At 46.1% G+C, this 27,887-nt stretch overlaps 2 protein-coding genes across 7 annotated transcripts in view; one reads left to right on the top strand and one right to left on the bottom strand.

Annotated features, from left to right (window-relative positions):
• The window catches only part of TICRR (TOPBP1 interacting checkpoint and replication regulator), a 48,045-nt gene extending 43,603 nt beyond the window's left edge, over nt 1-4,442 (top strand). For all 4 annotated transcript variants that reach the window (XM_081838633.1, XM_081838634.1, XM_081838632.1 and 1 more), the window contains 3 exons: nt 96-2,229; nt 3,097-3,216; nt 3,541-4,442. In XM_081838633.1, the coding sequence (XP_081694759.1) occupies nt 96-2,229; nt 3,097-3,216; nt 3,541-3,656 (2,370 nt within the window). In that variant the 3' untranslated portion in view covers nt 3,657-4,442. The remainder of the gene's footprint in view (nt 1-95; nt 2,230-3,096; nt 3,217-3,540) is intronic.
• On the bottom strand, nt 4,049-27,265 carry KIF7 (kinesin family member 7). Of its 3 annotated transcripts, none has more exons than XM_081838727.1 (19): nt 26,972-27,265; nt 25,347-25,743; nt 24,037-24,237; nt 23,117-23,534; nt 22,072-22,609; nt 20,931-21,074; nt 19,876-20,073; nt 18,639-18,832; nt 16,965-17,077; nt 15,571-15,723; nt 13,986-14,188; nt 13,648-13,845; nt 12,151-12,276; nt 11,338-11,514; nt 9,624-9,839; nt 8,424-8,630; nt 6,713-6,911; nt 6,464-6,610; nt 4,049-4,981 (listed from the first exon to the last, which is right to left on the bottom strand). In XM_081838727.1, the coding sequence occupies exons 2-19, from the start codon at nt 25,672-25,674 to the stop codon at nt 4,605-4,607; spliced, it is 4,137 nt and encodes a 1,378-aa protein (XP_081694853.1). In that variant the 5' UTR covers nt 25,675-25,743; nt 26,972-27,265; the 3' UTR covers nt 4,049-4,604. The 3 variants fall into 3 exon arrangements, with proteins under 3 accessions (XP_081694853.1, XP_081694851.1, XP_081694852.1); XM_081838725.1 differs by having other exon boundaries at nt 26,923-26,980; XM_081838726.1 differs by lacking the exon at nt 26,972-27,265 and adding an exon at nt 26,420-26,442.
• Between the last annotated feature and the right edge of the window lie 622 nt (nt 27,266-27,887).

The raw sequence follows: 27,887 nt of genomic DNA, 5'->3' as shown, positions 1-27,887 counted from the left end.
TGTAAGTAGAAATGATATTAAGCTCAATATGTAGCCTGTTCTGTTACTGTAGTCCTAGACAAAAGCAGTTACTCATTTTCACTCTCCTTCCACAGACACCAAGGAAAGTATCCCTTCGGTCTTCCCTGAAGCTCTTAAGTCCCCCTAATAACACACCGAGAAGAACTTTTCTGGAGAAGCTACAGCAGACCCCCCAAAAGAGCCAAGCCCCAAAGCATAGTACAGCCAAAAGTTTGGGAAATCTCTTCTCACCTTGTAGACAGAAGAGCAAGTCCTTGCCTGAAGCCACTGAAAAGAAAGGGGATGGTTTTGCACGCACGGCTCTCATGAAGGAAATATTTTCTTCCCCACACAAGGCAGCAGAGCTGAAATCTTCTGGAAGGCAGGCAGGGGATGAGGGGCCTGATGATGTATTTGCTTCGCCTGCAAGTGGTTCCTGTTCGGCAGCTGCTCTGCTCTCTCCATTGCCATCAAATTCACCAGGAACGTGGCTCTCACAACTGCCGTCCCCAAGGCGCTCCTTGAGAGTTGCCTGGAGAATTGCCTCTCCAGCTTCTGTTCAGAAACAGCCTCTTGAGGCAGAACAACCTACAGAGCCACTTTCAGCATTGGAGCTGGACTCTCCGGTGTCAGAAGTGACACCTGCGGTATTCAGAGGCAGACTTTCAGAACCGTCTTCAAGTCCAAAGAACACCAAGCTTAGTGAAACCTTTTCCCCACCTGGTGATCCTGTTTTGATGCCCGATGTTAACTCATTGCCATATAGCCCACCCCCAAATGCCATAGCCACATCCACACTTTCTCCTGCTGGGACTTGGGATCTGCGCAGGAAGTCTTATACTCCCCAAAAGACTCTTTTGAAACACCAGAGGGTCACAAACCTGTACCCAGCCAAAGCCCTCCAGTCACCTGCCTGCCTGCCTGCCGAGCAGCATCCGTGCTATACCAACTTGAATCTTTCTGCTAAAACCAAAGCAGAGAGCACCCCCTCTGTGAAGAGACGTGGAGTGAGGACTCCAAGTAAGAGGAGGGGGTTAGAAAGACACCTGCCTCCTGAGCTCTCCACAAAGGACCACATGCTTCTCCCAGATGCTGTGGTTCTGTGCGAGCGCCTAGATGCTTCTTCTCTAACCAGTGTGTTCGCCACTGGCAGTTCTGAAGCAGAGGGTGGCCCAGGTACAGTTTTGCCAGGGGAGAAGGCAGTAAGTCTGCAGCCTCTGCTCCTCCAGAGCCCTCCTGCGTGTGACCAGGCCTCCTTGCCTGAAACCCCAAAGTCTGGTTCGAGTGCCTATTCACTGCGTCACACCCCAGACAGAAGGCAGCGGGAGGCTGCAGCGCGGCTGGGGAAGCCCGAGAAGGGGGCAACATTCAGCACACCTAGGACTGCTCACACTCTGCCTCTTGCAACGAGCCCACGAACTTACGAGATTGAGCTTGAGATGCAAGCTTCTGGCCTGCCCAAGCTCCGAATTAAAAGGGTTGGCTCTGGGCCAGCTTTGGATCCTCAGTCTCATTTGCAGTCTGGAAAGCCCAAAGGAGATGAAAGCAATCTTGCTGCAGGGGATCTTTCCGTGACCAGGTGCGGCAGGCACTCTGGGAAACTGGAAACCGTCTCCATCTCGCCATCTTGTAATCGATCCGCTCACAGTACCCCTGCGAAGTTTGGGGGCGGGGGGCAGACCTATATATGTCAGTCGTACACTCCAACTCATTGCACCCCCAACTCCACTTCCCCATCCCAGGGCAATGTAGGCCTTCCCTGGACCCCTTCTCCAAAGCATAAAGGGAAAGTGACCCCTGAAGCAATCAAGGACTGGCCGCGAAGGAAAAGGGCCACTGTGGGCCGCAGCAAAAGCGAGAGGCATGTGGAGGTGGCTGGGGAAACTAGAGCTTCTGACCTTCTTGGCGTCAATAAAGCACTGCCTTTGGGGGACTTTGAACTTGAAGGCATCTGTAGGCTTGAGGACCAGTCGCCTTGCAGCGATGCAGAGCCCAGTGGAGACGAGAGCAGCTGCAGAGGGACCCCTGGCCTTAAGTTCAAAAAAAGGCCCTTTGGCCATATGTCTCCTGAGGAGGAAGTCAGCCAGGAAGTGAAAAAAAGGCACTGCCCAAAGAGAGGCAACCCAAACACGGCAGTGTATGCAGCCGAACTGCTGAGTACAGGAAAAGGTGTAGCATCCTTAAACAAGACAATACTGGAAGACCAAGAGGAGGTCTTCAGCATTTCAGGTAATTTTGGACTGAAATTCAGCTACAGTGAAAAGGAAGAGTAGAGGATGCAAACAGAGAAAAGGCTCCTTTGCATCTTTCCACACATACCTTTATTGCTCTAGAATTACCCTCTGGCCAGCCCTACCAACACACCAAGCATGGCTCAGTCTTTAAAAAATCCCAGCTGCAGGAACCATTCAACAGTGTACCTGCTTGGTTGTGGCATGGTAGATCCAAAGGTCATGCCTTTGAGAAGGGCCTTGAATCAAAACGTAATCTCTTCCAGCTCTGCTTTTATGAACTTTCAACTTACTTACTACTGTCTTTTTTTAAAATTAATATTCCCACTATTATGCCAAATTTATACAGCACCATTAATCTGCATTGCAATTTACAGGGTTGACAAACAAGTCTAATTGCTTCCCTAATGAGCTAGTGGTATTTCTTCCCCCCCAGCAGTTTGGGAGCAACACACATCTTGTGTCAAGGGCTATCAGTGGATCAGATGTTTTTAAGGTGCAGTCCTATGCACACTTCATTGGAAGTAGACTCCATCGAGCATAGTGGGACTTATGAGTAAACTTGCATAGGATTGTTCTGTTAATTTATTAAAGGCAGATAACTAAACAGTCAATTTGCATATTACCAAAATGTCGACCAGTCGTTTAGATATGTCTTAACTTTCCTTCAGTATTTTAGAATTTAGTAAACAGAAGGTTGCATTTACATGCTCAAAGGAAGGATCAAGCTGTAGTTGATTAATCTATTCAACTTAACCCAAGCCCTGTTTTTGCCATTTTGCACATATGAATACTACATAGCTACCAGAAGTGTTGGAACCTCCGACCAGGGTTTGTGTCTAATATCTTTTGTCACGTCTCCTAGGTATGACTCCACCAACGTCTTCAGGGAAGAGCACAATCTCTGCTACTGGACTTCGGGCACTGACGCAGTCCCCGCTGCTCTATCAAGGCCACACCACATCCCTGAGGAAATGGCCCACAGGTAAATGCAGTTTATTTGAACCCCTGAGTGGTGTTTCAAAAGAAGCCTGAACTGCAAAGAGCCAAATTGCCCACACATATCTAGTCCAATGGTTCTTGTAAGACCTTCTTGTAGCAATAAAATACCCAGTTCCCTTTATAGCCTTCATGTCCTGTTCTGTGAGAACCTATTCTTAAACTGCTTTGGGTTCTTTCACCATCTATTTGATATTTTGCTCTCTCACGGAAAGTTGCTATTCCACGGAGGGAAATAGCTGACTTACAACTGCTTGCCTCTCCTGTCTATGCCTGCCAGTATTTTTCATATTATTGCTTTCCTCCACAGGAGACAACAGTGATGCATTTGGAGCTGCAGCTGAAGACCTCTCCCCCTTTCACAGTACAACCATGAGACAACATTCCATCAGGAGGACCTACTCACGGAAAAGGCTGCTCAGCTGAGCCTGGGGAAAAGATGATGAAAATACTTGGGAGCCTGATGACAAAGCCATTTTGGAGGACTTTAAAACCAAAATGAAGATAATATTGCCAGCCACAATGGAAGCACCTCTTGCTCATGAACTCACAGTTGTGTTCTGTGAGGAAAAGCTGTACTGTCTCCAGATAAATTTAAGCTATAAGCGTGTCATCATAGGGCTCCTCCCAGGGTTTAAGCACTAAAGGATATAAATGATGGGTGAAACTGACTGCTTTTAAAAAGTACTTTTGTAAAATAAATTAATATGATAAGTTGCTTTTATGGTACTGAAAGAATGTTCTTTATTTGTGCTAGCTAAATACTAGGGAACTGAATATCTTTTATGCACCACGCAAAAAGCAATTTCACATCTTCCTTGCCATGAAACGAAGGAAACTAATATTTATTGTTAGGTTTTAAAGCTCATAAATTAACTGAAAGTAATTAGCATCAGTCTACCCTCCAAAGCTCTATGGTACTTGAATACTGCTAGGAAGAGAGTATAAATAGTAATATTTTTGTGAACAGGAAGGAAACAATGTATTTCAAGCCCTTATAAAAGTTACTCTATAGTTTATTAGAAGCTACAGTATAAAAGGCTAGTTAAACTATTTACATGTTTCTAGGCCTACAGCAGCAAATATTTCTGACTTTCCTATCTCTCCAGAGACAGGCATTTTGCCAGAGGTAGTGGTCTTCCCTCTGGGAGGTACTGCAGCTAAATACAAAGGTCACTGCTGTAGAGGAAAAAGTCTGACATACTGCTTTTCTGTCCTCCAAAAAACCCCTCTAAGTGTATGACAGAAGGCTAATTTGCACCTTAAGTTAAGCATAGCCATCAATTACTACTTGTAGCAACTTGTAACAATACACTTGTTCTGTAGGCAATACCCCTCAAGCTTTGAGCAAGAGTAGCAGGCAGAAGCTGGAACCTAGAAAGGGTTTTTCCTGACATCAATGATTTCTGGGTATGACAGCCCAGTCCTGTACAGTTCCATGTGAGACTTCAGCAGAGGAGCTAAGCTCAGTGGCAGAGATGCTTCCTTGATCTGGCCACCTCTGGATAAGAAGTCTGTCTCTTTCTGGCAAAAGTCTTCTGGTACTAAGGTGTTGGCACTGGATAATGAAGACCGCCTCCAGGTAGATGGCAAGGCTGCATGCACCAGGTCCCGGGGTTCATCCCCGCTTCTGTGGGTTCTTTCAGAGAGCTCTATCTGCACGGGATCCAACATGCTACTTGCACTAAAGTCGCCATGTATTCTAATCGAACCAGGTCTGTCCTCAGCTGCACAAGTGATTCTTTCCATACCTATATGAGAAGAGAAGAACATTTTAGACAGTAATTTCCTAGCGTCTGTGCTGTGTAATGAACAAAAATGGGTCGAAAAATTGGCAACTCCCTGTACAGAGAAAACCAACAGGAGTATAGTAAAATTAAGCCATTTGGTCATTGAGCTCAACACTGCCTGCTTTTCTGCCCACCTTTGGGTACTGCAGGAGAGACCTCTGGGTGATATGAAGTAGATCAGCAAGGGTTTCCAAATCCCACTTTTTTTTTACTACCATTAAACAACACACCCAAATTTGTGTGGTTAGCTTGACCTAACCAGGAACAATCATCGTGCCAGGGTATGGGGGACCATTCCTGGGCTTAGAATTCTTTTGATTTTTAGTGCATGTCTTTTTGCATTTGTCTCTGGATTGTGGATCTTGGGAGCTAATAAAAGACCCAAAGTAAGCCTGAAGTCTGTCCACCTCTGCGATCTCTGTTCACGTGCTCAGAGAAAAAGCTGCAGAGCAGACAAGAGCATACATAGATTTTTTTCTGAAGGCAGAGATTTATAATGTGGCCCTGGTCAATATGGCTTCAGAGAGACTGGACCCTATCTCTTTCATAAATACAGTGCTGGTGTGCTCAACTGGTTTCCCCCTGCAAATGGCTTTCATAACACTGCTGGTTTTGAGAATGCCAGGGCCGAAGGGGAAAAAATATATTAAAATGGGTTGTGTTGATTTCACCTTTTCCCTACCTGGAGATTAAAGCTGAGCATTTTTCCATGCTGGGCATATATGCTACAGCCCTTCCAACATCAGTGTACATCTCTCTACAAAGCAGGTTCCAAAACATTTTAAGATTGATGGCCCACAACAACCACGTAGAGCCACCATCTGAGCAACTTGCCTTCAAAAGCTGCTCCAGTCCATAACTCCATTGTTCTCCAAAGCCTAATGATCATTTCCAACTGTAACCAAGTAGGTGTAACAACAATGGTCCCCATTCACTCACCTCTACTTCCCTGTTTTCAGGTTTATTTTATTATTATTTTATTATTATTTTTTGGCAGCAGGCACCAGTCTATTTTGGCCTCTGTTACTTTTAAGACACGGGTAGGTCTAAGGTCCAAATACAGCCCTCCTAATCCACACCACACAGTGGCTCAGCTTCACATTCAGTGTTTTTGCCCAGCTGGCATGTGTCCTTGAATTCTGATAATGTATATCGTTTGGATGGAGAGCAGAAAATGCCTGCAGGAACTAGTTTACAGTGTTAAGGTGAAATTTACTCCAAATGCCCTGCCCACTTTTGCCTGACCCCACTCAACACAGGAATTTGGGCCTCTGAATGAAAAAGGTTGCTCACCCCTGTTCTAAGGAACCCAGTCCACCGCTTTGCCTTTCAGACATGCTTGGGACTCTGTGCTTGGCTTGCTGTGTAGAATAGTCACATATGAACTGTCATCAGTGGCGGTGATAAAAAGACTTAAGCCTCCAGAGCCGAGGTTATCCTCACCTTTGCCCTGTCCCAACAAATCGCTCGCACTCAGCTTCTGAGTCAGCTCGTGGTTGGCCCACTTGTAATGCGCCAATTCTTTTTCCAATGCCTGGATCCTTCCTTGGTACTGAAGCCTGCTGTTTGCCTGCCCCTCTTCCATGTGCTCTGTGTGAGAGAAGGGAATTAAATACGCAGTCTGCTGCGCAGTCCAACTGGAGATTTAACATGCCAAGTGATGCGCCAATGACTACAAAGGCCCTTTGTTACCCCGGCTCTGCTGGAGCAGAAGCTGAATGTTCTGCTCATGCTCCTTCTGCTGCAAGGTGAGTTGGCGGTCCATCTCCAAGCACTGGCGCTCCAGTGCTACTTCCAGCCAAAATACCAGCTGCAGCTGCTCCTCCAGCTGCATCTCCAGTTCGGAAAAGGCAATGTGCTGCCTGTGTTGATCCTCTCGCAGAGTCACCACCTGGCCAAAAACACAAACTTTCTGCATGGTCTTCTCGCAACTAAGGCATCATCTTGTTAAGAGAACTGAAACAACGTATGTGTATGGCACTGACAGATTCATGAAGGTGAAAAAGGTGACCCAGTGACAATGTGGGAAGCCGTGTAATCCTACTTTACTTGGGTCTGGACTGGACAGCCACTGCAGATGGAGGTTGGAAGCTCCTCTGTGCAAAACATAATGAAAAATCCCTTCACACAGAGCATGGGTATTTCAGGGAGAAGGGTTCCAGTCTAACCCCTGACATCCTAGTTTTCTATGTGTAGGGATGCCTTCTTGCTCCCTTCCTATACAACCTACTGCCCAAAATGGTGGCAGTCTAAATGTGGGTTTACGGTATTGTGCTTGTTTTTACATCTACCTCCCTGAAGCTCAGCACTGGCACCCCACAGGGATGTGTGCTGAGTCCCTACCTGTACTCATTGTATATATATGACTGTATTTCATCTGATCTACCTACTGCAATTATTAAGTTTGCAGATGATACTATCATAATGAGTCCAATTACAGGTGGAGATGAATCAGTGTACGGGGGGAGGTTCAAAAAGTATCTACATGGTGCCTAGAGAAAAACTTGCACCTAAATATTAGCAAGACAAAGGAGATGGTGTTGGACTTTCAGAGGAAGAGAGGGGAACTAGTCCCGTTGTATATTGGGGGGTTGTGTGGAGAGAGTCTTTTCCTTTAAATTCCTGGGAGTTTACCTTAGTGAGGACCTCACTTGGAAAATCAACGTAACTCAGATGGTCAGAAAGGACTAACAGAGACTCCATTTCCTCAGGGTCTTGCGAAAGAACAATGTTAAACAACAATTGATGAACTCCTACTGGTCCACAATAGAAAGTGTCCTCTCATATTGTATCACAGTGTGGTACGTTGGCTTGACAGCCACGGACAGAAAGTCTTTACAGAGGGTGGTGAATACAGCACATCATATCATGGGCTGTCCCCTGAGCCCACTAGATGACATTGCAAGGGATCGATGCCTCAGGAGAGTGAGAAAAATTCTCGGACGATTCACACCCCGGCCAGCACCTCTTTAATCTTCTATCCTCAGGCAGGAGATATAGAAGTATAATCAGTCGTACCAACAGGCTAAAAAACAGTTTCTATCCGTGGGCTGTTAGGCTGCTGAATGGAAAATAATATAGTGCAACTGACTTTCGGGATTGGTGTGCTGTGCGACAAGCACACAGAGTGCAATGAGATCGAGTGTTTGCGGGGGGGGGGGGGGGAGGCTCAGTTAATTTCATTGTACACAGGTTGTACATTGACAATAAATGTATTATATTTATTATATTTTAAGAACCAGGAAAACCATTGAGGGAGCTTTGTTCTGAAAGCTGCACGGAGGAGCTGGCTTGGAGGGAAAGAGAGAGACCTAAGTTTGACTACAAGTTTTGCACCCCTGGGTAAGGGCCTGGGCCTCTGATGTGCTCATACTAGACAGTGCATTGCTCCATGGACACCTGCCTTATCAAAATACTTGCAAAGCAGTGCCCGGGTCTCGGAGGATGAGAGGTAGCTGAGTTTGGCCATCAGGTTCATTTCGCATTGGGATAGGAGACTGGCTGAGGACCGCAAAACACGTTGCCGGCAAGTGATTGACTCGTTTTTGTATTCAATGGCAGCATCTAGAGCCTCAATGGCTTCATCTAGCTGGAAAAGGATCCGTTCCTCCTGAATGGAGAGGAAGAAAGCAAGAAAACTACTGAGAGGGAAAGGATAATTTCAATTGTTTTGCAGCTAATAACGTTTAGTTCCGCTGGGCAGAAGTTCCCAGTCCTTACATTTAGCTGCTCTCATAAACCTGAAATATAGTTTTAGTGTGACTCCCACTTTGCGTACAAAGGCTGATCATAATTTGCTCGAAGCCTTTTTGCTCAAGTCCTTGGCCAAGCAGGGACCTGAGTTTAAAATTTAGCATCTAGGAAAGAAATAGGATGGCACTCATGGACACAGTGCCCCAAGGGTCAAGACCAGATATATTTTCATTTTATTAAACTTACAGTGGTGCCTCGCAAGACGGAAAACTCGCTAGACGAAAGAGTTTTCCGTTTTGGAGGTGCTTCGCAAAACGAATTTCCTATGGGCTTGCTTCGCAAGACGAAAATGTTTTGCGAGTTCCTGCGGGTTTTTTCCCCTCCCCCCTTTTTCTAAGCCGCTAAGCCGCTAAGCCGCTTATCCGCTAAGCCGCTAAAAGCCGCTAATAGCGCTAATCCGCTAAGCCATCAATGGGCTTGCTTCGCAAGACGAAAAAACCGCTAGACGAAGAGACTCGCGGAACGGATTCTTTTCGTCTTGAGAGGCACCACTGTACATCCCACACTTCCTCCCAAATGAACCCAGGGTGCCATGTCCCAGTTCCACTAATGACCTAGTTTTAAGATTCCCGCACTCCACAGAGGCTCATTTGTTCCACCTTATTGATCAGTTGTGTTCTGCACTCATGGCAATCGCACCCTTGTTTAAAGATGAGAGGAACTGTACAGCATAAATTAATGAATAAACGAAGATGCACACAGGTCATTTTCAAAGCACTTTAAGAGAAAGTTCCCTCTGAAATATACCTGTGTAGACTGTTTATAGTAAGAACCTACAAATCACAGAAAAACAAACAAATAATCTCTAGTACATCAACTATATTTGCAACAAGAAAAACTGCCAATTAACCTCTGGGGACAGCAAGGTGCCCTGGCGTAGCTTGTTGTCTATCTCCAGCCTTTGTTTGAGCAACTGGTCCTTCTCTTGCCGCAAGTTGTTAATTTCTTGCCGGATCTGTTGTTGATCATGCGTGCTGCTGTGGCAAAGCTGCCCATTCTTCTGCGTCAGTTCCTTTTCCAGGTACTCCAGGCGGCTGGACACCCGCATGATGTCATCATTCAGGGCCTAAGCCAGAAAGAATCGAGGGATGGGGAAAGGCGGGGGGAGGGAGAGATCCTTAGGATGGCAAGTCCGCCGGTTGCAGCTTATGTCCTTGCGGTTTACCAACCATCGCTTGGTTTTAATTCCTCAGGGGTGGGAGCTAATAGAGCTAACCCTATTCAAAGAAGGAATAGCATAGCAACTATAAGGGAAAGAGGGGACACATCTTAGCATAGAATAAAACAATTACAGTGGTACCTCAGTTTACGAACTTAATCCATTCCAGAAGTCTGTTCTTAAACCAAAACTGTTCTTAAACTGAGGCGAGCTTTCCCTAATGAGGCCTCCCACCGCTGGTGCCCTTCCACGTTCAGATTCCATTCTTAGACCGAGGTAAAGTTCGCAAACTGGGACACTACTTCCAGTTTTGCAGAGTTCATAAACCAAATTGTTTGTAAACAGTACTGTTCTTAAACCGAGGTCCCACTATATCTTCTTGAAGGGAGGATGGCAGCTAGCATTGACTGAGTCCCCTGTACCCGAAGGAGGACCCAATTTATTTATCCTAAGAGGGAGGGTCACCTCCCTTCAACCCTCAGACAATTTTCTGATTTCATACAGATTTCAGCAGAGAATTCTCTGTCGTCGTCCCCCCCCTCAAGTGGAATGAGTTGTGAAAGGCAAAAACCAAGAAGGAACTCTCTCCTCAGGTCTCGTCCCCAGCAGTAATGGGGAGGAGTCTCTGCACAGGCCTCACTCTGCTAGGTGGGCCCCAAACAATGACCAAGGGAGTGAACTGGGCTGCTTCCACCACACAGCCACCTTTCCCCACTGCACCTCTCCTAAGCAGCAACCCCTACCCCTCTCTTCCTTCAGCTTCCTTCTGCCAACAGCACATTTTGGTTGTTACAGCCCAATCCTATAAATAAAGGTAAAGGGACCCCTGACCATTAGGTCCAGTTGTGACCGACTCTGGGGTTGCGGCACTCATCTCACTTTATTGGCCGAGGGAGCCAGCATACAGCTTCCGGGTCATGTGGCCAGCATGACTAAGCCGCTTCTGGTGAACCAGAGCAGCGCACGGTAATGCCGTTTACCTTCCTGCTGGAGCGGTACCTATTTATCTACTTGCACTTTGACGTGCTTTCGAACTGCTAGGTTGGCAGGAGCAGGGACCGAGCAATGGGAGCTCACCCCGTCGTGGGGATTCGAACTGCCGACCTTCTGATTGGCAAGTCCTAGGCTGTGTGGTTTAACCCACAGCACCACCTGCGTCCCCTAATCCTATAAATATTGACTTGTAAATTAAGCCCCCCCCCCAAAGTCAATGAGCTTTAATTTTGCAATGAAGTGTTTCCTCCTCTTTCTCCTTCTCCATGAACAGATTCGTTAATGTAAGCTTCATTTTTGTACTCCCCCACCCCAGATTTACTAAGAAAAAACATTCAGAATGGATTATGTTATACTTGCCACAAAGAAAACAAGGACAACAAGGACCTCACCTTCCACACCCAAGGCTCACCTGGCTAGAGCGGAGCCTCTTGTTTTCAAGGCCATTCTTCTCCTGAAGGAGCGCTTCCTTTTTGGCCACTATGGCTTCCCGTTTGGTCAGCTCGTCTTCCAACTCATCCAAGGCACGGCGTTGCTCAAGGACTTTTTCCATCTCAAGGTCCAGCCATTTCTTCTGCTCTTCGATTTTCTGATGGGAAGGCAAGGCAGAGGGAGAGACTGTCAGAGGGACTCAGGCTGTCAGAGGGTCCAATCCCTGGCATCTCCCAAAAGGGCTGGGAAAGGGGGACTCCTGCCTGAAGCCCTAAACAGCCACTGCCAGCCAGAGTAGGCAATACTAAATGAAGCTATGGTCTAATTCAGTGTAATGCAGCTTCCTGTGTTCCCCCAATTTCAGGACATAACACAACTGAATAAAATAAAGACAAGACTTGTAAACCCAGGAAACGATTTAACTATTATACAGTCGTACCTTGGAACTCGAAGGGAATCCATTGTGGAAATATGTTCGACTTCCAAAACGTTCGTAAACCAAAGCGGGGCTTCTTCATTGGCTGCAGGAAGCTCCTGCAGCCAATCGGAAGCCCCATCGGACGTTCGGCTTCCAAAAATAGTTCGCAAACCAGGGCAGTCACTTCCGGGGTTTGCGGCGTTTGGGAGCCAAACCGTTCCACTCGCAAGGCGTTCGTCAACCACGGTACAACTGTATTAACTCTTCAAAAAGCACCATCTCTTATTGCTCCCAATCCTGCCCTTTTGAAGGGCATTTCACACACCAGCCTCAAGCTGCTGAAGATGAAAGGCACGTCAGCCCTTGCCCCATTACCTGCTGCTGTTCTAAACTGATCATGGAGTCGTTGCTGCCACTCCTGCGCTTCCTTTGGAATGCTGCTATCTCCTCGGTCTTGATGCGCAAGATCTTCTGGTGCTGCTCATGCTGCAGCTCCAACTCCTGAAGGTGAGTGGAGGCGAAATTCTCAGACCCGCAAGGTATCATTTATTTAAAGGCATTTCTATGCACAACCCTTCATAGCAACATATACCAGGGGGGCTCATGGCACAAAATGCAACTATGCAATTAAGATGCAATACCAAACAACAGACCACCTTCTAAAGACTCCATAACATCAAAACATATTCAGAAAGCCAAATGGGTAACTCAGTTCCAGGTAGTTATATTTATTATGTATATTCTTCTCCAGTGCTGTTTTTCTAGAAAAAGAGGTGCCAGAAAAAGCCCGGTTCATCGCCATTAAAACTAGAACTTCAATTGATTTAAAATGCCCCCGAGAATAAAAAAAAAGTCTTAACCTGGTGACAAAGATAACATGGGTACCAAATTATAATTGGGTACCAAATGGGACGCAGGTGGAGCTGTGGTCTAGACCACTGAGCCTCTTGGGCTTGCCAGTTGGAAGGTCAGCAGTTCAAATCTGCGTGACAGGGTAAGCTCCCATTGCTCTGTCCCAGCTTCTGCCAACCTAGCAGTTCGAAAGCACACCAGTGCAGGTAGATAAATAAGTACCGCTGCAGCAGGAAGGTAAACAGCGTTTCTGTGCCCTCTGGAACTCATCACGGTCCTCTGTGTGCCAGTAGCGGTTTCATTATGCTGGCCAGATGACCTGGAAAGCTGTCTGTAGACAAACACCGGCTCCCTCAGCCTGAAGCGAGATGATCGCCGCACCCCACAGGTGCCTTTGACTGGACATAACCATCCAGGTGATCCTTTACCTTACCTTTATATTACCTTTTATGGGTACCAAATGAATGGATTACATAGCAAGAGTGTCGCCAATGAAGGAGCCCTCTCCTGTTTCCACCTGCTTGATTACTGGTTGTGGCACTCAGAGGAGCCTCAGTGGAAAATGTTATTCTCTCACAGGTTGATACAAGGGGGCCCTGGATCCCAAAGCCTTGAAGGGCTTTCAAGGTTAAAACTAGCCTCTTTAACCCAAGGTCAGAATATGCCAGCAACCAGTGTACAGTGGTACCTCGGGTTACAGATGCTTCAGGTTACAGACACTTCAGGTTACAGACTTCGTTACCCCAGAAATAGTACCTCGGATTAAGAACTTTGCTTCAGGATGAGAACGGAAATCACACAGCAGCAGCAGGAGGCCCCATTAGCTAAAGTGGTACCTCAGGTTAAGAACAGTTTCAGGTTAAGAACGGACCTCCAGAACAAATTAAGTTCTTAACCCGAGGTACCACCGTAATTCTCTTTAAAACGGTCCCTTCCCACTCTACAATTCTGTCAACAGCTAGGGCCATCACTGCTCCTGAATACTCTCTGGCCTTGGCACTGAAGCCCAGCCACCCCTACCTTGACACGGTGCTGCCCTTTGTGCATCTCTGTCTCCAAGCGCCGCTTCTGGTCCACCTCCTCCCGCAGCCGCCTCTGCAGCTGCCCCTGTTGCTGCCGCATCAGCTGCACGTTCCTCTCCAGCTCCTGCAAGCGCTTCTCATTCTGAGCAGAGAGAGAGGCCAGCTTCTCCGTCGCTTGCTTCTTCTCTTGCAGAATCTGTTGCAGGATGGACAATAAGGCAGGACAGCTAATGCCAGGGACCGAAAGGAGGCTCTCAAAACGGAAGAGGCCTTTTTGAGACACCCTGGCATTCTGCCACCCCCACCCCCCAATATAAGTAGTGCTCCAGGGCTCACCTTTGCCTTGCTCTGAGCTGCTGCCACTTTGGTACGGTATTCCTGCAGCTTCCGCTTCTCTGCGGGGTTTCGGGGCTCCTTGCCCTCCAGCTCCCAAAGCTGCCTTTGGCCATCGTTTAATTCCACTCGCACCAGCTCTGCTTCCTGCTCCAAGTCGTGGATTTTCTGACAATACTGCTTGTTCATCGTCTGCGCATGCTTCCCTAAAAAACACAGACACTTGGCATCACCACAAAAGGCCAGTCTGGCACCTGGGGTGGTCTTTGGGGGGGGGGGAATCAGTGGTGGTGGTGGGGGAGTGGAGCAGCAAAAAGAACATCATTTTAAGGAGGGGGGGGACTTCATGGAGATCAATTGCAGGTCAAAATCAAGACACTCCAAGACAGACTTCAGTCTCTTCTTCCACTAGCAATTAGGAAGAGGAAGACATGACAGCAGCAGTCTTATCAGCTCAGTGTTTGGTAAGGATGTAATAGTAACTGTAAGCCAGGATGGGAATAAGAGAGAAGGAATAACTCTTGCAATGTTACAAAGACTTTGGATACTTTGGAGGATTGTAATTTGGATGAACTATAATATGCAGTTGATTAAGCTATACAAAGGACCCACGGAGGGGAGGGGAGGAGAGATGTCCTATGATTCAGAAGAATCACCTTTTATTTTATAATTTAATTTTATTAATTGTGAGATTCATTTTGTCAAACCAATAAAAATCAATTTTTTAAAAAGGGAATAATAGAAATTAAAATTAGACCAGAAAAAAGAGAGGACAAGCAGAAGTTGTGCTGGGGAACAGGAAAGGAAAGGAATAAGAAGGCTGAATGGCAGTAAATATTTGTTATTGCAGCATGACACAGATAATAATTAATTATCCCTTTACCACAGGGGGTGGGCAACCTTTTTTTTCTTATGGGGGCTGCATGCTGGAAGGGGCAGAGCCAGAGGCAAAATTGTTCTGGATAAAACCAGAGTATTTTAAAAACTTGCGCACCACTTTTCATGTATAAAATATTGACACACACACACAAAAAAAAACACCTTGTCTTGCTTCAATTTTCACTAAGAATACCTCAGATAAGAATTTCCAGTTCATTGCAAGCCTGTTCAGAAGTTAGTCCCTCTGGGTTTGATGGAGAGGCTCTCAAGTAAGTATACAGAGGATACATTTATTTTGGGAACACAAAACAATACAGCTACTACTCTTGAAAGAAAACCCAAGTAATTCCTTTCTGGCTTTATGTGCTGTAGACATACACACGGCAGAAGACTGCCAAATGGCTCTCATTCGGCTTGGAGAGAGGTGAATGCTTTTCCTCAAGCCATACAACCAAGATTTTTTTATATATAATTTTTTTTAATCAAATATAACATTGCCCCTTCCAGTTGTTCTGAGAATATTATATAAAGGGGGAAATGCTTTCAAAGTAAATAAAAATATGGAGGACATAGGAAAGAAGGGTCTCTGCTGGGATACAAAGATGCAGTAGCTTCCTGAGGCCCTGGGGTTGGCCAGGCAGAGCCCCAAAACTCCCCTCTCCTCAAGTCAATCACCCAAGCTACATCTCTACTTAAGAGTCCTCCTCACCTGTCTTGATGAGTTCCACAATCAGGTCTTCCTTCATGCGGATGTTGATTGCCAATTCACGGATCTTCTGGTGGGCTTGAAGCAGCCGCCACTCTGAATCCTTCCCTGAAAAGCCTTCTCCAAGGCTGCTCAGCTCTGGCCTCCTGCAGTCCTCTGTTGAAAAATAGAAGCAAAAAATGGAAGTGCCCTGGCAAGAATCCAATCCATATAGGTGAAGGGACAGAAGGCACCAAGGCAAGAGTTGCTTAAAAGAGATACTGGGAATAATATCCAATTTTCATATTAGGAAAAGTTATGAAAGAAGGACTTTAAATTTTCGTTGAAAGAGAAGTATATTAAAATGATGTACCGTTGGTATTGAATTTATGCTGGAGAAGGAAGGCACGTTCTACCATATGCAGTGGATGTGCAAAATAACAAAGCTTTCTGGGAAATGATATAGAATGAGTTGAAAGGGGGGGGGGAGAAGCATTTTTTACTAGTAATTTTAGATGCAGAGATACCAAAGGGGCAGAAACTATTATTTATGCATGCAATGACAGCAGCGCTGATACTACTGGCCAGAGATGGAAAAAAGATAAAGTCCCGACGAGACGATTGATTGATGAAGATGATGGACTATGCAGAAATGGCAAAAAATGCCGGGAAAATCAGAAACCAGGTAGAAACTTTAATAAGGAATGGGAAAAATTTACAATTTACTTAAGAGAACACTGTAAACAACTAAAAACTTTGGCAGGATTTGAGTAACACTTGTTAATGTATTGAAAACTAAAGTAAATATGGATTATTTTAAGAAAAATTGAGAAAATATATGATGCAGTAGAAAAAGTTTCATACTGGAAACCACAAAAGGGTGGAGGGAAGTCTAAGGATTCAGGGAATCCTAAATGTTGATGAATATGATTAATTTTTGAAGTCAAATGTATAGCGTAAAATTGAATTTAATAAAAATAATAATAACAACAAAGAGTTGCTTAGTCCAGGTACAGCTTGAAGCATCAAGGGTGACCTGATTTTATATTGCTATCAGAAGAAGAAGAAGAAGAAGAAGAAGGAGGAGGAGGAGGAGGAGGAGGAGGAGGAGGAGGAGGAAGAAGAAGGGGAGGAAGAAGAGGAGTTTGGATTTGATATCCCGCTTTATCACTACCCTAAGGAGTCTCGAAGCGGCTAGCAATCTCTTTTCCCTTCTTCCCCCACAACAAACACTCTGTGAGGTGAGTGAGGCTGAGAGACTTCAGAGAAGTGTGACTTGCCCAAGGTCACCCAGCAGCTGCAGGTGGAGTGGAGACACAAACCCGGTTCCCCAGATCACAGGACTACCGCTCTAAACCACTACACCACAATGGCTCCCCATTAAGAGTTTTGAGAGGAGCAACTGAATCTCCTCTTACCTCTCGAGGGTTCTGGAGGCTCCTCCTGGATCAGGACTGGATTGCTCTTATTCCATTGTCTGCTGCTCCTCTTCTCCGGAACCTCCTCCTGGCTGCAGCTGTAGATCCCATTTCTAGAACGGCAACCAAATTGATTGCTTTATCCAGAGGGCTTGCATAAATAATGCAGGAGAGAAAAGTTGAAATTATAAAGCACACACCCCACCCTGAGTCCAGACAGAAGTAAAGCTGGTGCCATCTCACTCAGTTTCCCCTTCGTTGTACGGAATTCATCACCTTTGATGAATTAAATTGAAGGGATCACACAAGAAATAGAATTAGGCAGGTAGCCGTGTTGGTCTGACATAGTCAAAATATATATTAAAAAAATAATTGTCCAGTGGCACCTTAGAGACCAACTAAGTTTGTTCTTGGTATAAGCTTTCGTGTGCATGCACACAAAAGCTTATACCAAGAACAAACTTAGTTGGTCTCTAAAGTGCCACTGGACAATTTTTTTATATATTTTGACAAGAAATAGAAGATTTTGTGCACAGAGCAGCATCCTTTCTGCAACAGGGCTAATGTTCTATTTTATCATCTGAACTGCCCTGTTCCAAGCTGGCAGCATTTGCATACCTGCTCAGCCAGTCAGTAACATTCCCCTATATTGTTAAGGGCAGTTCATGCATAAAATGTTCTCCCACTTGTGTTAGCTGGGTGTTTGCAAGAGGTGGGCCTCAGACATTCCAATTTCAGACACTGATACAAGTAAGTCGCTGAGTCTGGCAGAAAGGCAAGGAACCCCACACAAGCAGTATCCCTCCCAAACAGTGTTTCCCAAACTTGGGTCTCCAGCTTTTTGAACTACATTTCTTTTATATATATATTTATATTTATTAAATTCTGTTTTACAATTTAGAATACTCATTTAAACATCCTTAAAATATCAATGACTTCCCTTCTTCTCTTTCTATGGTTCATTTTTCATATCATAAATCCCTGCATATTTTACAAACTTAAACCATTCAGTAGTCTATTATTACATCCATCATAACTTATTTACGCGGTTGAATTTATCTTAATGCTGCCAACATTTTCATGTGTACACAATTCCCCCCCCCCCATATATTCAAGAAACATTTTCCAGTCTTCTCTAAACGTATGTTCTTTTTGTTCTCTTATTCTATATGTTAAGTCTGCAAGCTGCGCATATTCCAAGTTGCCATTCTTCTTTAGTTGGGACCTCACTCATTTTCCCTTTGGGGGCTGCAGTAGTGGCATACATAAATAACCTTTTTTGACACCTGGGAATTTCCATCTGAAAAAAAGAACTCTGGTTGTTTTTTTTAGAAAGTCTATTTAAACATTTTCCCCCAACTCATTATGAATTATTTCCAATTCATTATGGATTATTTCCCCAAACTCTTTTACCCTTTTATACATAAGAAAGAACGTTCCCTCAACCTCATCGCATCTCCTAGCAATGAACTACAATTCCCATCATCCCTGACCACTGGCCCTGCTAGCTAGGGATGATGGGAGTTGGTAGTCCAAAAACCACTGGGGACCCAAGTTTGGGAAACACTGCTCCAAAGTCTCAGGAAGAGATAGCCAGGTGGAGATGCTAGAGACTGAACCAGAGTTATGCGAAGTAGGTGGGTCTGTAAGTCCAGCATCAGGCTTTTCACTCACCTGCGTCGGTAAAGGGACCTTATCTGTTCACGGTTTCCCTTCTCCACAGATGGCTCCGCTGCCTGCTCTGGAGTCCTGTCAATCTCCTGTGTTTGTATCGTATTGTTAGCCTCCAAGCTGTGCATAAAGCCACAAGGCAGTCTTTGGCGGTACACCAACAAGTTCTTACCATTGAGGGTTGGGGCACTGCACAGCTGTTCAGAGAGAAAGAAAGGAATACTAAGTGAAATACCCCTGACGTGTTGCCTACACCCTGAAATTATTTGTCCTCTGAAGGGGAAACTTCAGATCCTTAGCTCTAACTCCTTCAAGGAAGTCTGAAAGAGTAACAGGTTCACCAGATTATCTAACCCGTTTTCTATCCCCGACACTCCCTTACCTGAAGATGCAATTGTGGCAGATATATCCAGTAAAAGCACACACAAAATACCTGTGATCCGCAAATAGCTTCTTAATATTTCTAGGCAAAAAAGTAAAAGGTAAAGGACCCCTGGGTGGTTAAGTCCAGTCAAAGGTGATTTTGGGGTTGTGGCGCTCACCTCGCTTTCAGGTCGAGGGAGCCGGCGTTTGTCCACAGCTTTCCAAGTCATGTGGCCAGCATGACTAAACCGCTTCTGGCGCAATGGGACACCATGACAGAAACGCTGTTTACCTTCCTGCCACAGCAGTACTTATTTATCTACTTGCACTGGTGTGCTTTCAAACTGCTAGGCTGGCAGGAGCTGGGATAGAGCAACGGGAGCTCAGCCCGTCGTGGGGATTCAAACTTCCAACCTTCAGATCAGCAAACCCAAGAGGCTCAGTGGTTTAGACTACAGCGTGGTCTTACATTAGACTTACTGTGCTATTAATTCTTTTCAGTGGGTGGACAAATGATATACTGGGTGGCTCCTCCCACTCACTCCAGAGTTATGCTAAAACTGTGTGAGGAAGCACCTCCCAATTTTACACGAAAAGTTGTTGAGAGAAGAAAAGTAATGAAGGAAAAGCTCTCCCAAAAACATTGCATCAGAAATATTTCCTACACACAAAGTCTACGTTGTCTTCTCTGCCTCACCTCAAATAAAAGCAATATGATATTTACATCACTCACCACTTTAAATTCAAATCTCCAGGACATCCAGCTTGCTTAAATTGATGGGCTGGGGGAAGGTGAAATAGGTTGTTTCTAGACAACACTCAAGAGGAAGCAAAACTCAATGTATCATGATAGAATACCCCAGGGCAGCTCACAAACCTTGCTGTGCTTATCACGGGCAAGCCTAAGCCGGTGGTGAGACTGGGCAACATCCACAGGAGCTGTGTGAGGCCTCTGGTCAAGCTGTACCAAGAAGACGTTCTGCAGCAGTTCAGGAACACCAAGTCTGGGCATCTCTGTCTGCAGGTATGTTTGTAGTTTGCAGATGATGTCATGTTGCTCCTGCAGCTTGTCACTCTGTGGGGGAAGGGGGAAGCAAGTTTTGGTTGCCTCACAGGGTAGTCAATGTGGTGCCCTCCAGAAGATGTTGAACTGCAGCTCTCATCATCCCGGGCTACTGGCTAGGCTGGATTCTCACAGCATCTGGATAGACCTACCTTAGAGTAAAGGTAAAGGGACCCCCTGACCATTAGGTCCAATCGTGGCCGACTCTGGGGTTGCGGCGCTCATCTCGCTTTATTGGCCAAGGGAGCCGGTGTACAGCTTCTGGGTCATGTGGCCAGCATGACTAAGCTGCTTCTGGCGAACCAGAGCAGCACACAGAAATGCTGTTTACCTTCCCGCTGGAGCGGTACCTATTTATCTACTTGCACTTTGATGTGCTTTCGAACTGCTAGGTTGGCAGGAGCAGGGACCGAGCAATGGGAGCTCACCCCATCGCGGGGATTTGAACCGCCAACCTTCTGATCAACAAGTCCTAGGCTCTGTGGTTTAACCCACAGCGCCACCCACATCGCTTTACCTTAGAGTAACAATACGCAAGATGATAGAAGATGGACTCTTCCATGTATTAAGAGCCCGGCAGATACTGCTGGGCACCCCATCCAGTGACAGCTTAGCTGAACAAAGACTGCAAGCAAAAATCCCGAAACTCAAAGGTTGGAAAGGTGACCTGTAAAAATGCTGGTGTGGACTCATTTTCAAAAGATGAACCAATTGTCTTCCTAGTGGAGTGAAGGGAAGAAGAGAGCACAAAACCTTAATGAAAGTAAAAGGGAGGACAAGAAGAATCTGGCTGCAAATATGGATTTCTCTGTCTGAAGATCACCATTGTGCCCACAAGAGAGGAAGTCTGCACATGGCCTAAGTGATACCTGCAGCTTGTACTGTTCCATGGCATCCTCAAGGGCGGCTAGAAAATCCCGATTCTCCTCCTCTAAACGCTCCACCTGCCTCTCCAACCTTTCCATGTGTTCTTCTCTCACAACTTCAGATCCTTCCATGTGGTCTTCTTGCTTCTGCCAAAGAGAAAGGAGGGTGACACTTGCTACCTAAGGTACTGGAGTCCTGAGGTTTTATAGGTCAAAAACAGCACTTGGCATTGAATCAGGAAGTTAGAAGGCAGCCACCATTGTCAGGGTTACATGATTGGTGTTATATGTTACATAGATCGGTGTTATATGATCAAACCTCCTACTTCCAGCCAACAATCTGGCCACTGAACTCTGCAATAGTTTCTGGCCTATCTTCAAAGGCATGCATGTGTATAATGCATTGCTGCAATTTAACCTAGAGGTTACTAGGATGTAGACAACAGAAGGTAGCCTATTCCTGTCCAGAGAGGGTTGCAGCTGAGCCACCAGCCACAACTGATGGAAAGAATTCTGTGCCACCAAGGCCATTTGTGCCTCCAGGAACAGTCATAGATCCAGAAGTATCCCCAAAACTGTGCATTTGCTCCTTTAGGGAGAGTGCAACCCCAACCAGGACTGGTTGAACCCCACCTATCCGGTTAAAGGATCTACCCACCATCAGTGCCTCAGTCGTATCCCCATTGAGGATCAGTTTATGGGCTCCCATCCACTCCATCACTGAGGCCCTACACACCTACTGCCACATCTGCCAACGTAAAGGAGAACAGAGTGTTCTACCACTAAGCATCACTCTTCATTGGCAATGTCAACAAATTGTACTGAAGTCTGTCCTGGATCTGGCATCTTTGCATACCCTAAAAGGGGTCCAGATTAAGACAACTACATGACCAGCTGACAACCTTTGCAGAAGAATCTCATCTCCCATGTGAACCCCCCCCCCAAAGGACCTGAGGATTCTTGCCCGCAGTACAATCCTTTCTTTGTAATAAATAAATATTTAGAACCTACTTTACTTTCTTGATTGTAATCTATTTTAAAGTGTGTGTTGTTGTTTTTTAAAAAAATGGGATTTTAAAAAATGGTTGTGGCTCACCCTTGTGGCTAAGAAATCTGAAAAAATAATAGCAGCGAATAATAGTACCTGAGACTTAGTTGGCTTGGAACTTGCCGCCTTATGGTTTTGATCTGCCACTGAAGTGCTCTCAATGCCACTGTCTAAGCCAGAGGCTGAGCTCAGCTCGCTCCTCTCGCTCTCCACAGCACACAACCACTCCTTCACCCGCAGGATCTGGTCCACAGTCAGATTGCCTTCCCCTTGCAATTCCAAGAAGAGCTGGTACGCGGCGTCCGTACAGGTTCTGTAGCGGCTGCACTCTGCATGCAAGCGGGTGGCATTATCCTGCGAAGGCCGCTTGACGGGAGCTTCGGAACGGTTGATGATACGTGTCTCGGAGCGGTGTCGCTGCTCTAGCGCCCTCTGCAGGCTCTTTATCTGTAGCTGCAGCTGCTCCATGTGCTCCATCTCCTTGCAGCAGTTCACCACCGCCCTGTTCTTGATATTCTGTGCACGGTTAGCGTAATTCAGCGTGGTCAAGCTTTCGTCAAAGTCAGAGGAGGAAGGGCTGAGGCAGGCAATCATCACGGTCTTGGCATTCCCACCAAGAGAATCTTTCAGGATCCTGAGGAATATGACAGGAATCAGTACAGTGGTACCTTGGTTGTCAAACGGCTTGGCTCCCGAACGCAGCAAACCCAGAGGTAAGTGTTCCAGTTTTTTGGAAGCCAAATGTCCGACGCAGGAATGTCCGACGCAGGAAGCTCCTGCAGCCAATAGGAAGCTGCACCTTGGTTTTCGAATGGTTTCGGGAGTCAAACGGGCTCCCGGAATGGATTAAGTTTGAGAACCAAGATACTACCGTACATCTATTAGCAAGGCTGAAGCTTAACAGACAAGGAGGACAATAAAAGTGAACATTCTGACTACTGAGCCTGCCTCCGAAGCAGCAATCGGGACAAAACTAGCAGAGATTCCAAGCAACAAATCCAAATTAGGAAACACAGAAAGAAAAGAACCCCCAAGTGGAAAGACAGCACAATCCAGACATGAGCAAACTGCTCAAGGATGACACACAGGACGATGCCGTAATGCCGGCCACTGTGGATAAAAAGAACAGCATACTACTTACCTGGTAATTTTGGAATCCCGGTAAGGAATGTGGCTGCCTTTCCGGCGGGGATCTCCTAATGCGCTGATTACGTTGCCCAGAGCCAGAAGGCTGCTGTTGATCTGGATGCTCTCCTTGAGCCTCTCCCCAGTGTTCCCCGTCTTCACCACCCGCTCGGAGCCTGCCAGATCCACAAAGTGAAATTTGGAGGAAAGAACCTGGCCAGAGGCTGGAACCAAGACCTTTTCTTGAAGGGTGAGGCGAGTAAGACGCCCGGCACTGCGGCGCTGCTCCATGGTCACGGTGAAGATGGAGTGCGAGCGGCTTGACTTTCTGTTAATGTGGGTGGCCCCAGTGTGCTTGGCCATGTTGCCCATTTCCAGTAGGCTCAGGACTTCGTCCAGGCCTTCCACTTCGGTCTCCTTCACCCCATGCAGCACTGCAATGAGAGGGATAGCAAAGAGGGAAAACCAAGAGCTAAAGGGAGCTCCAGCTGACGATGCTTTTCTGCCCCAGCTGATGAAAGCATCAAGGTGAGTTAAAGAGCTGAGCAACAAGAGGCTAAGTAAAACCCATTTAATTAATTAAGCAATGAAAGCAATAACTCGGGCTAATAACAGCACAGCAAGGTCACTGTGTACAGGGAGCCAAATCCTGAAATAATGTATGATTCAAGAGGTAAATCCTGGGGCAAGAAGCCTGTACAAGCCTAGTTTTCAGCCATACCAGGGAAGCTAGAGGGAACTAAACTCCAGTTTTGGAGAAGAGATAAAAAGGGAAGATTGTTAAATCCACAAAATGCAGACCAGGCAAACCAAAGTGCTACCTGCTCTATTTGCCAACTAGGAATGGCAAGGAAAAGGAGCAATTCCAACTACAAAGAGAAGTCAGGCTTTTAAAGATGCAGGGAGCAATAGCAGCAACAGTTTGTTCGTTTTTACCAATATTGCCCTTGTCATCTTCCCGGATCTGTATGTCCTTGCTAGCTGTCTCCACCTGCAGCAGGTCCCGAAACTCCTCCTTATACACTTCTAGATAAGAAATGCGGACCGTGTAATCCAGCAAGTCATTCTCATCCATGATCTTGAAGGCTTCAGCCATGGCTCGTGGGATTATGCCCTGCTCATCCTCATTGATGGAAGCTGGAAGCAACAAAGAAAACACATTTGTTGGGAGGAAATTGCAGGCTGTAATGGATGTGTGGGGAACTAATTTAATCACCAGGAAGAAAGTTATTATACCGAAGGTGGTTATTGTTTGCTTTTAACCAAACTGATTCAGAAGGCAACTTTGCTGGCAGAACACAGGTTTCAATAACAGTTCAGCATGAATTTAGCAATCCACTCCTTAAAGTGTGTCCCACACACTTTAAGGGGACACACATCTATTCAATAAACCAGACAGCCAAATCCCAGCAGATATTACACTGATTATCCAAGAGTCCCCAGTTGTCTCAAGTAAGACATGAAGCTGAAAAATGCTTCTGTCCCCACCTGAGACTGTACAGCAGCCTTGCAAAAGGAATCCACAAACATTAGTAACCCACAAAGTACAGTCATACCTTGGATCTCAAACGCTTTGGCTCCCGAACAAATCGCCTCCTGAACGATCAAAACCTGGAAGTGAGTGTTTCTGAAAAACTTTCAGAAGCCAAAAGTCCGACGGGGCTTCCTGCAGCCAATCAGAAGCTGCGTTTTGGTTCCCAAATGTTTTGGAAGACAAATGGACTTCTGGAACGGATTCTGTTCGACTTCCAAGGTACGACTGCGCTAGTGGCACAGTGGTATGGGTGTCGAGGGACCAAGCTTCTTCCAAAGTTTACCCTCTTAGCTCCCTTGGAGTGATTCATTCTTACGAAAGCTTTTTTAGAAACCTGATTGAAAAATTTCCCCCAAACATTTAAATCGGCTTCACATTTTTGGAGAGAGTAAATCAGCTACACTGGGTGCCTTAAAGTCTCAACTTCATTACTTGAAAGCACGCAATCACTTGCCACCACTGTGTCATCAAGTGATTGACAGGTGGGCAGCTCCACCCACCTATGAAATCCGGCCCTTGAGGCTGGATCCTTTTGTGAACTACAGTCCACTTGCTCAGATGGAGGTTATGACTTATCTTATTTGTTTAAAGAGTGGCTTACATGCAATACAGTCCCTGCCTTTACAATAACAAGTAATAGGGCTACATGTACCCTGGGTAGAGAGGAAAGGAGAATGCAGGACATGCTATTCATGCAAAAGATGGAACTCACAGACACTAGCTTCTCCAATGGTGTAGGTCTTCCCTGAGCCTGTTTGGCCATAGGCAAACACAGTAACATTGAAACCTTCAAAGAAAGCTTCTACCAGTGGCTGTACACAAGCAGTATACACAGACTCCTGGTCCGAGGATTCAGTGAAGACTGTGTCAAAGTGGAAATGGCGGCTGCGCCCAAGAGTAACTTCCTTAGTCTCTGGGTCACCTTGTAGGCAAGCCTGGTGCCCATGCAGTCGTTCCTTGGGAAGTAAAGGTCGAATGCGTACAGCCACCCTGACAGGAACCTCCACTGTTGGTGGTTGGAGTTTGGCTTTCAGACCCATGGCTAGTAGCAAATGAAGAGTCAGGACATCTGAAAACCAAGTAGGAGCGTCATCTCTATGTCTGACATGCTATGAAAAGAGGAAAAGCCAAGTTAGAGTAGAGAGCACAGCAAAAATAAAATAAAGTACTGGTTAAGGCATATGTTATGTATTTTTGGATATCTAGGTCACCTTTCAGCTAAAGTTTCCAAAACAGTTAACAATACAAATACAATACAGAATATAAAACGAGCCCTGCTGGATCAGGCCGAAGACTTAAATAGTCCAGAACCATGTTCTGAGTGGCCAAAAATGCAACAGAAATCTCCCCACTTGCTATTCCCAGAAACTGGTTGAATAACATTGCATCAAAGCAAGTGTTATCATCCCACACCTTCCAGTGCATCTTCCTGTCACTTTTCCTACTGCAAAATGTCAAGACCTCTCAATCAACTAAAATTGCGCAACCTAAATTGGCCGGTACGTGATTGAATCCCACCTGAAAATAGTGACAGCTTGAAAGCACCCATAAACAGCAGCCAGTTTCAAAGAAATCTAACAGGTTTTTAAATAAGTTTCATCATTTTAACCCTTCTCCCTTACCCCAGCTTTGCCCACCTGCAGCTCAGCACCTGTTTTTAAAGGAAGGCATTATAGTCAGTGTGATGCAATGGTTAGTGTGTCATACTAGGACCCTAGGAGACCAGGGTTCAAGTCCCCATGCAGCCGCTTCGCGGCTGAACTTGGGACAGTCAGCCTAACCTACCTCGCAGGGTTGTTGTGGGGACGAAATGAGGGGGCAGGAACAACGTATGCCTCATTTGGAGAGAAAAAAGGTGGGCTAGAAACACAATAAATGAATAATAGTAAGTGGCAACTTTAATTGCCCTATGCAAAAGTTGCACTAGCAGCAGAGCACGTAGAAATTATAGGCGTAACTTTTTCCGAATAACTTGATCCCAAAGAACCCCACGAGAAAATGTGGGGTGGGCACAGGTCGTATAAGCAAAAAAAGGGGGCGTTGAGGGTTTTTTGTTTTGTTTTGTTTTGGAGGGGGAGACAGTCAGGGTCGAGGAAATTAATAAAGGGGGGGGGACCTGCATGGGAGATGCGGCGGGACAAAAAAACGGCTCCATGCCCCCTGCAGGGAAAGAAGCCTTGAGCACACCAAGCCCGAGGCAGCGGGACACCGCGAACTCCCTGCACATGCTCAGAGGCACCCTTCCCAGGGAAGCCGCTGACGAAGCGCTGTGCACTTTCCCACCTCACCTCGCCGCCGCCGCCGCCTCCTTTTGAGCCTTGGCGCGGCGATACCTACCCAGAGTCGAGGCGTCGGCGCTGGGCGGGCCCGACTAGGCCGGCGCGGGGAAATGGCGTCGGCAGGCGGCTCCGCCTCTTTCCTTGGCGAGGGAGCCGTCGAGTGAGGGAGGCTTTTGGAGAGGAGAAGGAGGCGGCGGCGGCGGGAGATGTGGCTTTTAAAAGTGAGGGAGGAGGAGCCGCCGCCGCCGCCGCCTTCTTTCTCCTCAGGGCGCCGTCGAGGAGGCCTCGTTTCAGGCCCTGCCAGGGAAGCTGGCGCTCCCTGTGGGGTTTCGTTTTTCTCTCCAGAGGATGCTATGTTGTGTGGATGTTTGCAACCCACAAAAGTCCAACGACCCACGCACCAGAAATAGTTAAAAAAAAATAAAATCAGTCAATACATGCTTTGCAGAAGATAAGACATAACATTTTGCAAGCACAGGAAGAAACGCCACAGACAGAATAATTGTCACGCACAGGAAGATCAAGGATATATAGTTCGAGATCTTCACTCCTAAAATCATAAATCCAGTGCTTTTTTTTTCTAAAAAAAATGTTTGGAGATACTTTCCTTTTGACTCAAGGAAATCACCATTTTATAGTTCAAATCAGGGGAAATAAATAGTTCATGGATGGACAAATGTACAAAGATTCACAAAATGTTTAGGGGTATGCGTACCCCTGCACGCCCCCCCAAAAGCCCTGCATAAATCACTTAATGTGTCAACAGGAATAGAAGTTGTAAATACTGCAGCTGTTGTATAAGGGATTATGATGATGACTGGAACGTAATTGAAATCAATAAAAGTTTTGGAATGCAGAAACAAAATCATCAATTCTTGCACGCGGATTTGGGCCACCTTATCTAAATTATATAATTTGGTTCCATGATTGATATTGGTAATTGTATTATAAATTGGTATTGTTATAATGAGGCT

Source organism: Podarcis erhardii (assembly GCF_964252035.2).
Source record: "Podarcis erhardii genome assembly, chromosome: 14".
Lineage (NCBI taxonomy): Eukaryota > Metazoa > Chordata > Lepidosauria > Squamata > Lacertidae > Podarcis > Podarcis erhardii.
Note: the sequence above shows the minus strand (reverse complement) of the source record. Positions and strands in the feature narration are given on the sequence as shown.

Coding starts and splice junctions, on each gene's coding strand:
- KIF7 (XM_081838727.1), bottom strand. CDS start 25,674: ATGGGTCTGAAAGCCAAACTCCAACCACCAACAGTGGAGGTTCCTGTC. Junction 23,535..24,036: donor AGATGACAAGGGCAATATTG/GTAAAAACGAAC, acceptor CTCTCATTGCAG/TGCTGCATGGGGTGAAGGAG. Junction 20,074..20,930: donor TGGAACAGTACAAGCTGCAG/GTATCACTTAGG, acceptor CTTCCCCCACAG/AGTGACAAGCTGCAGGAGCA.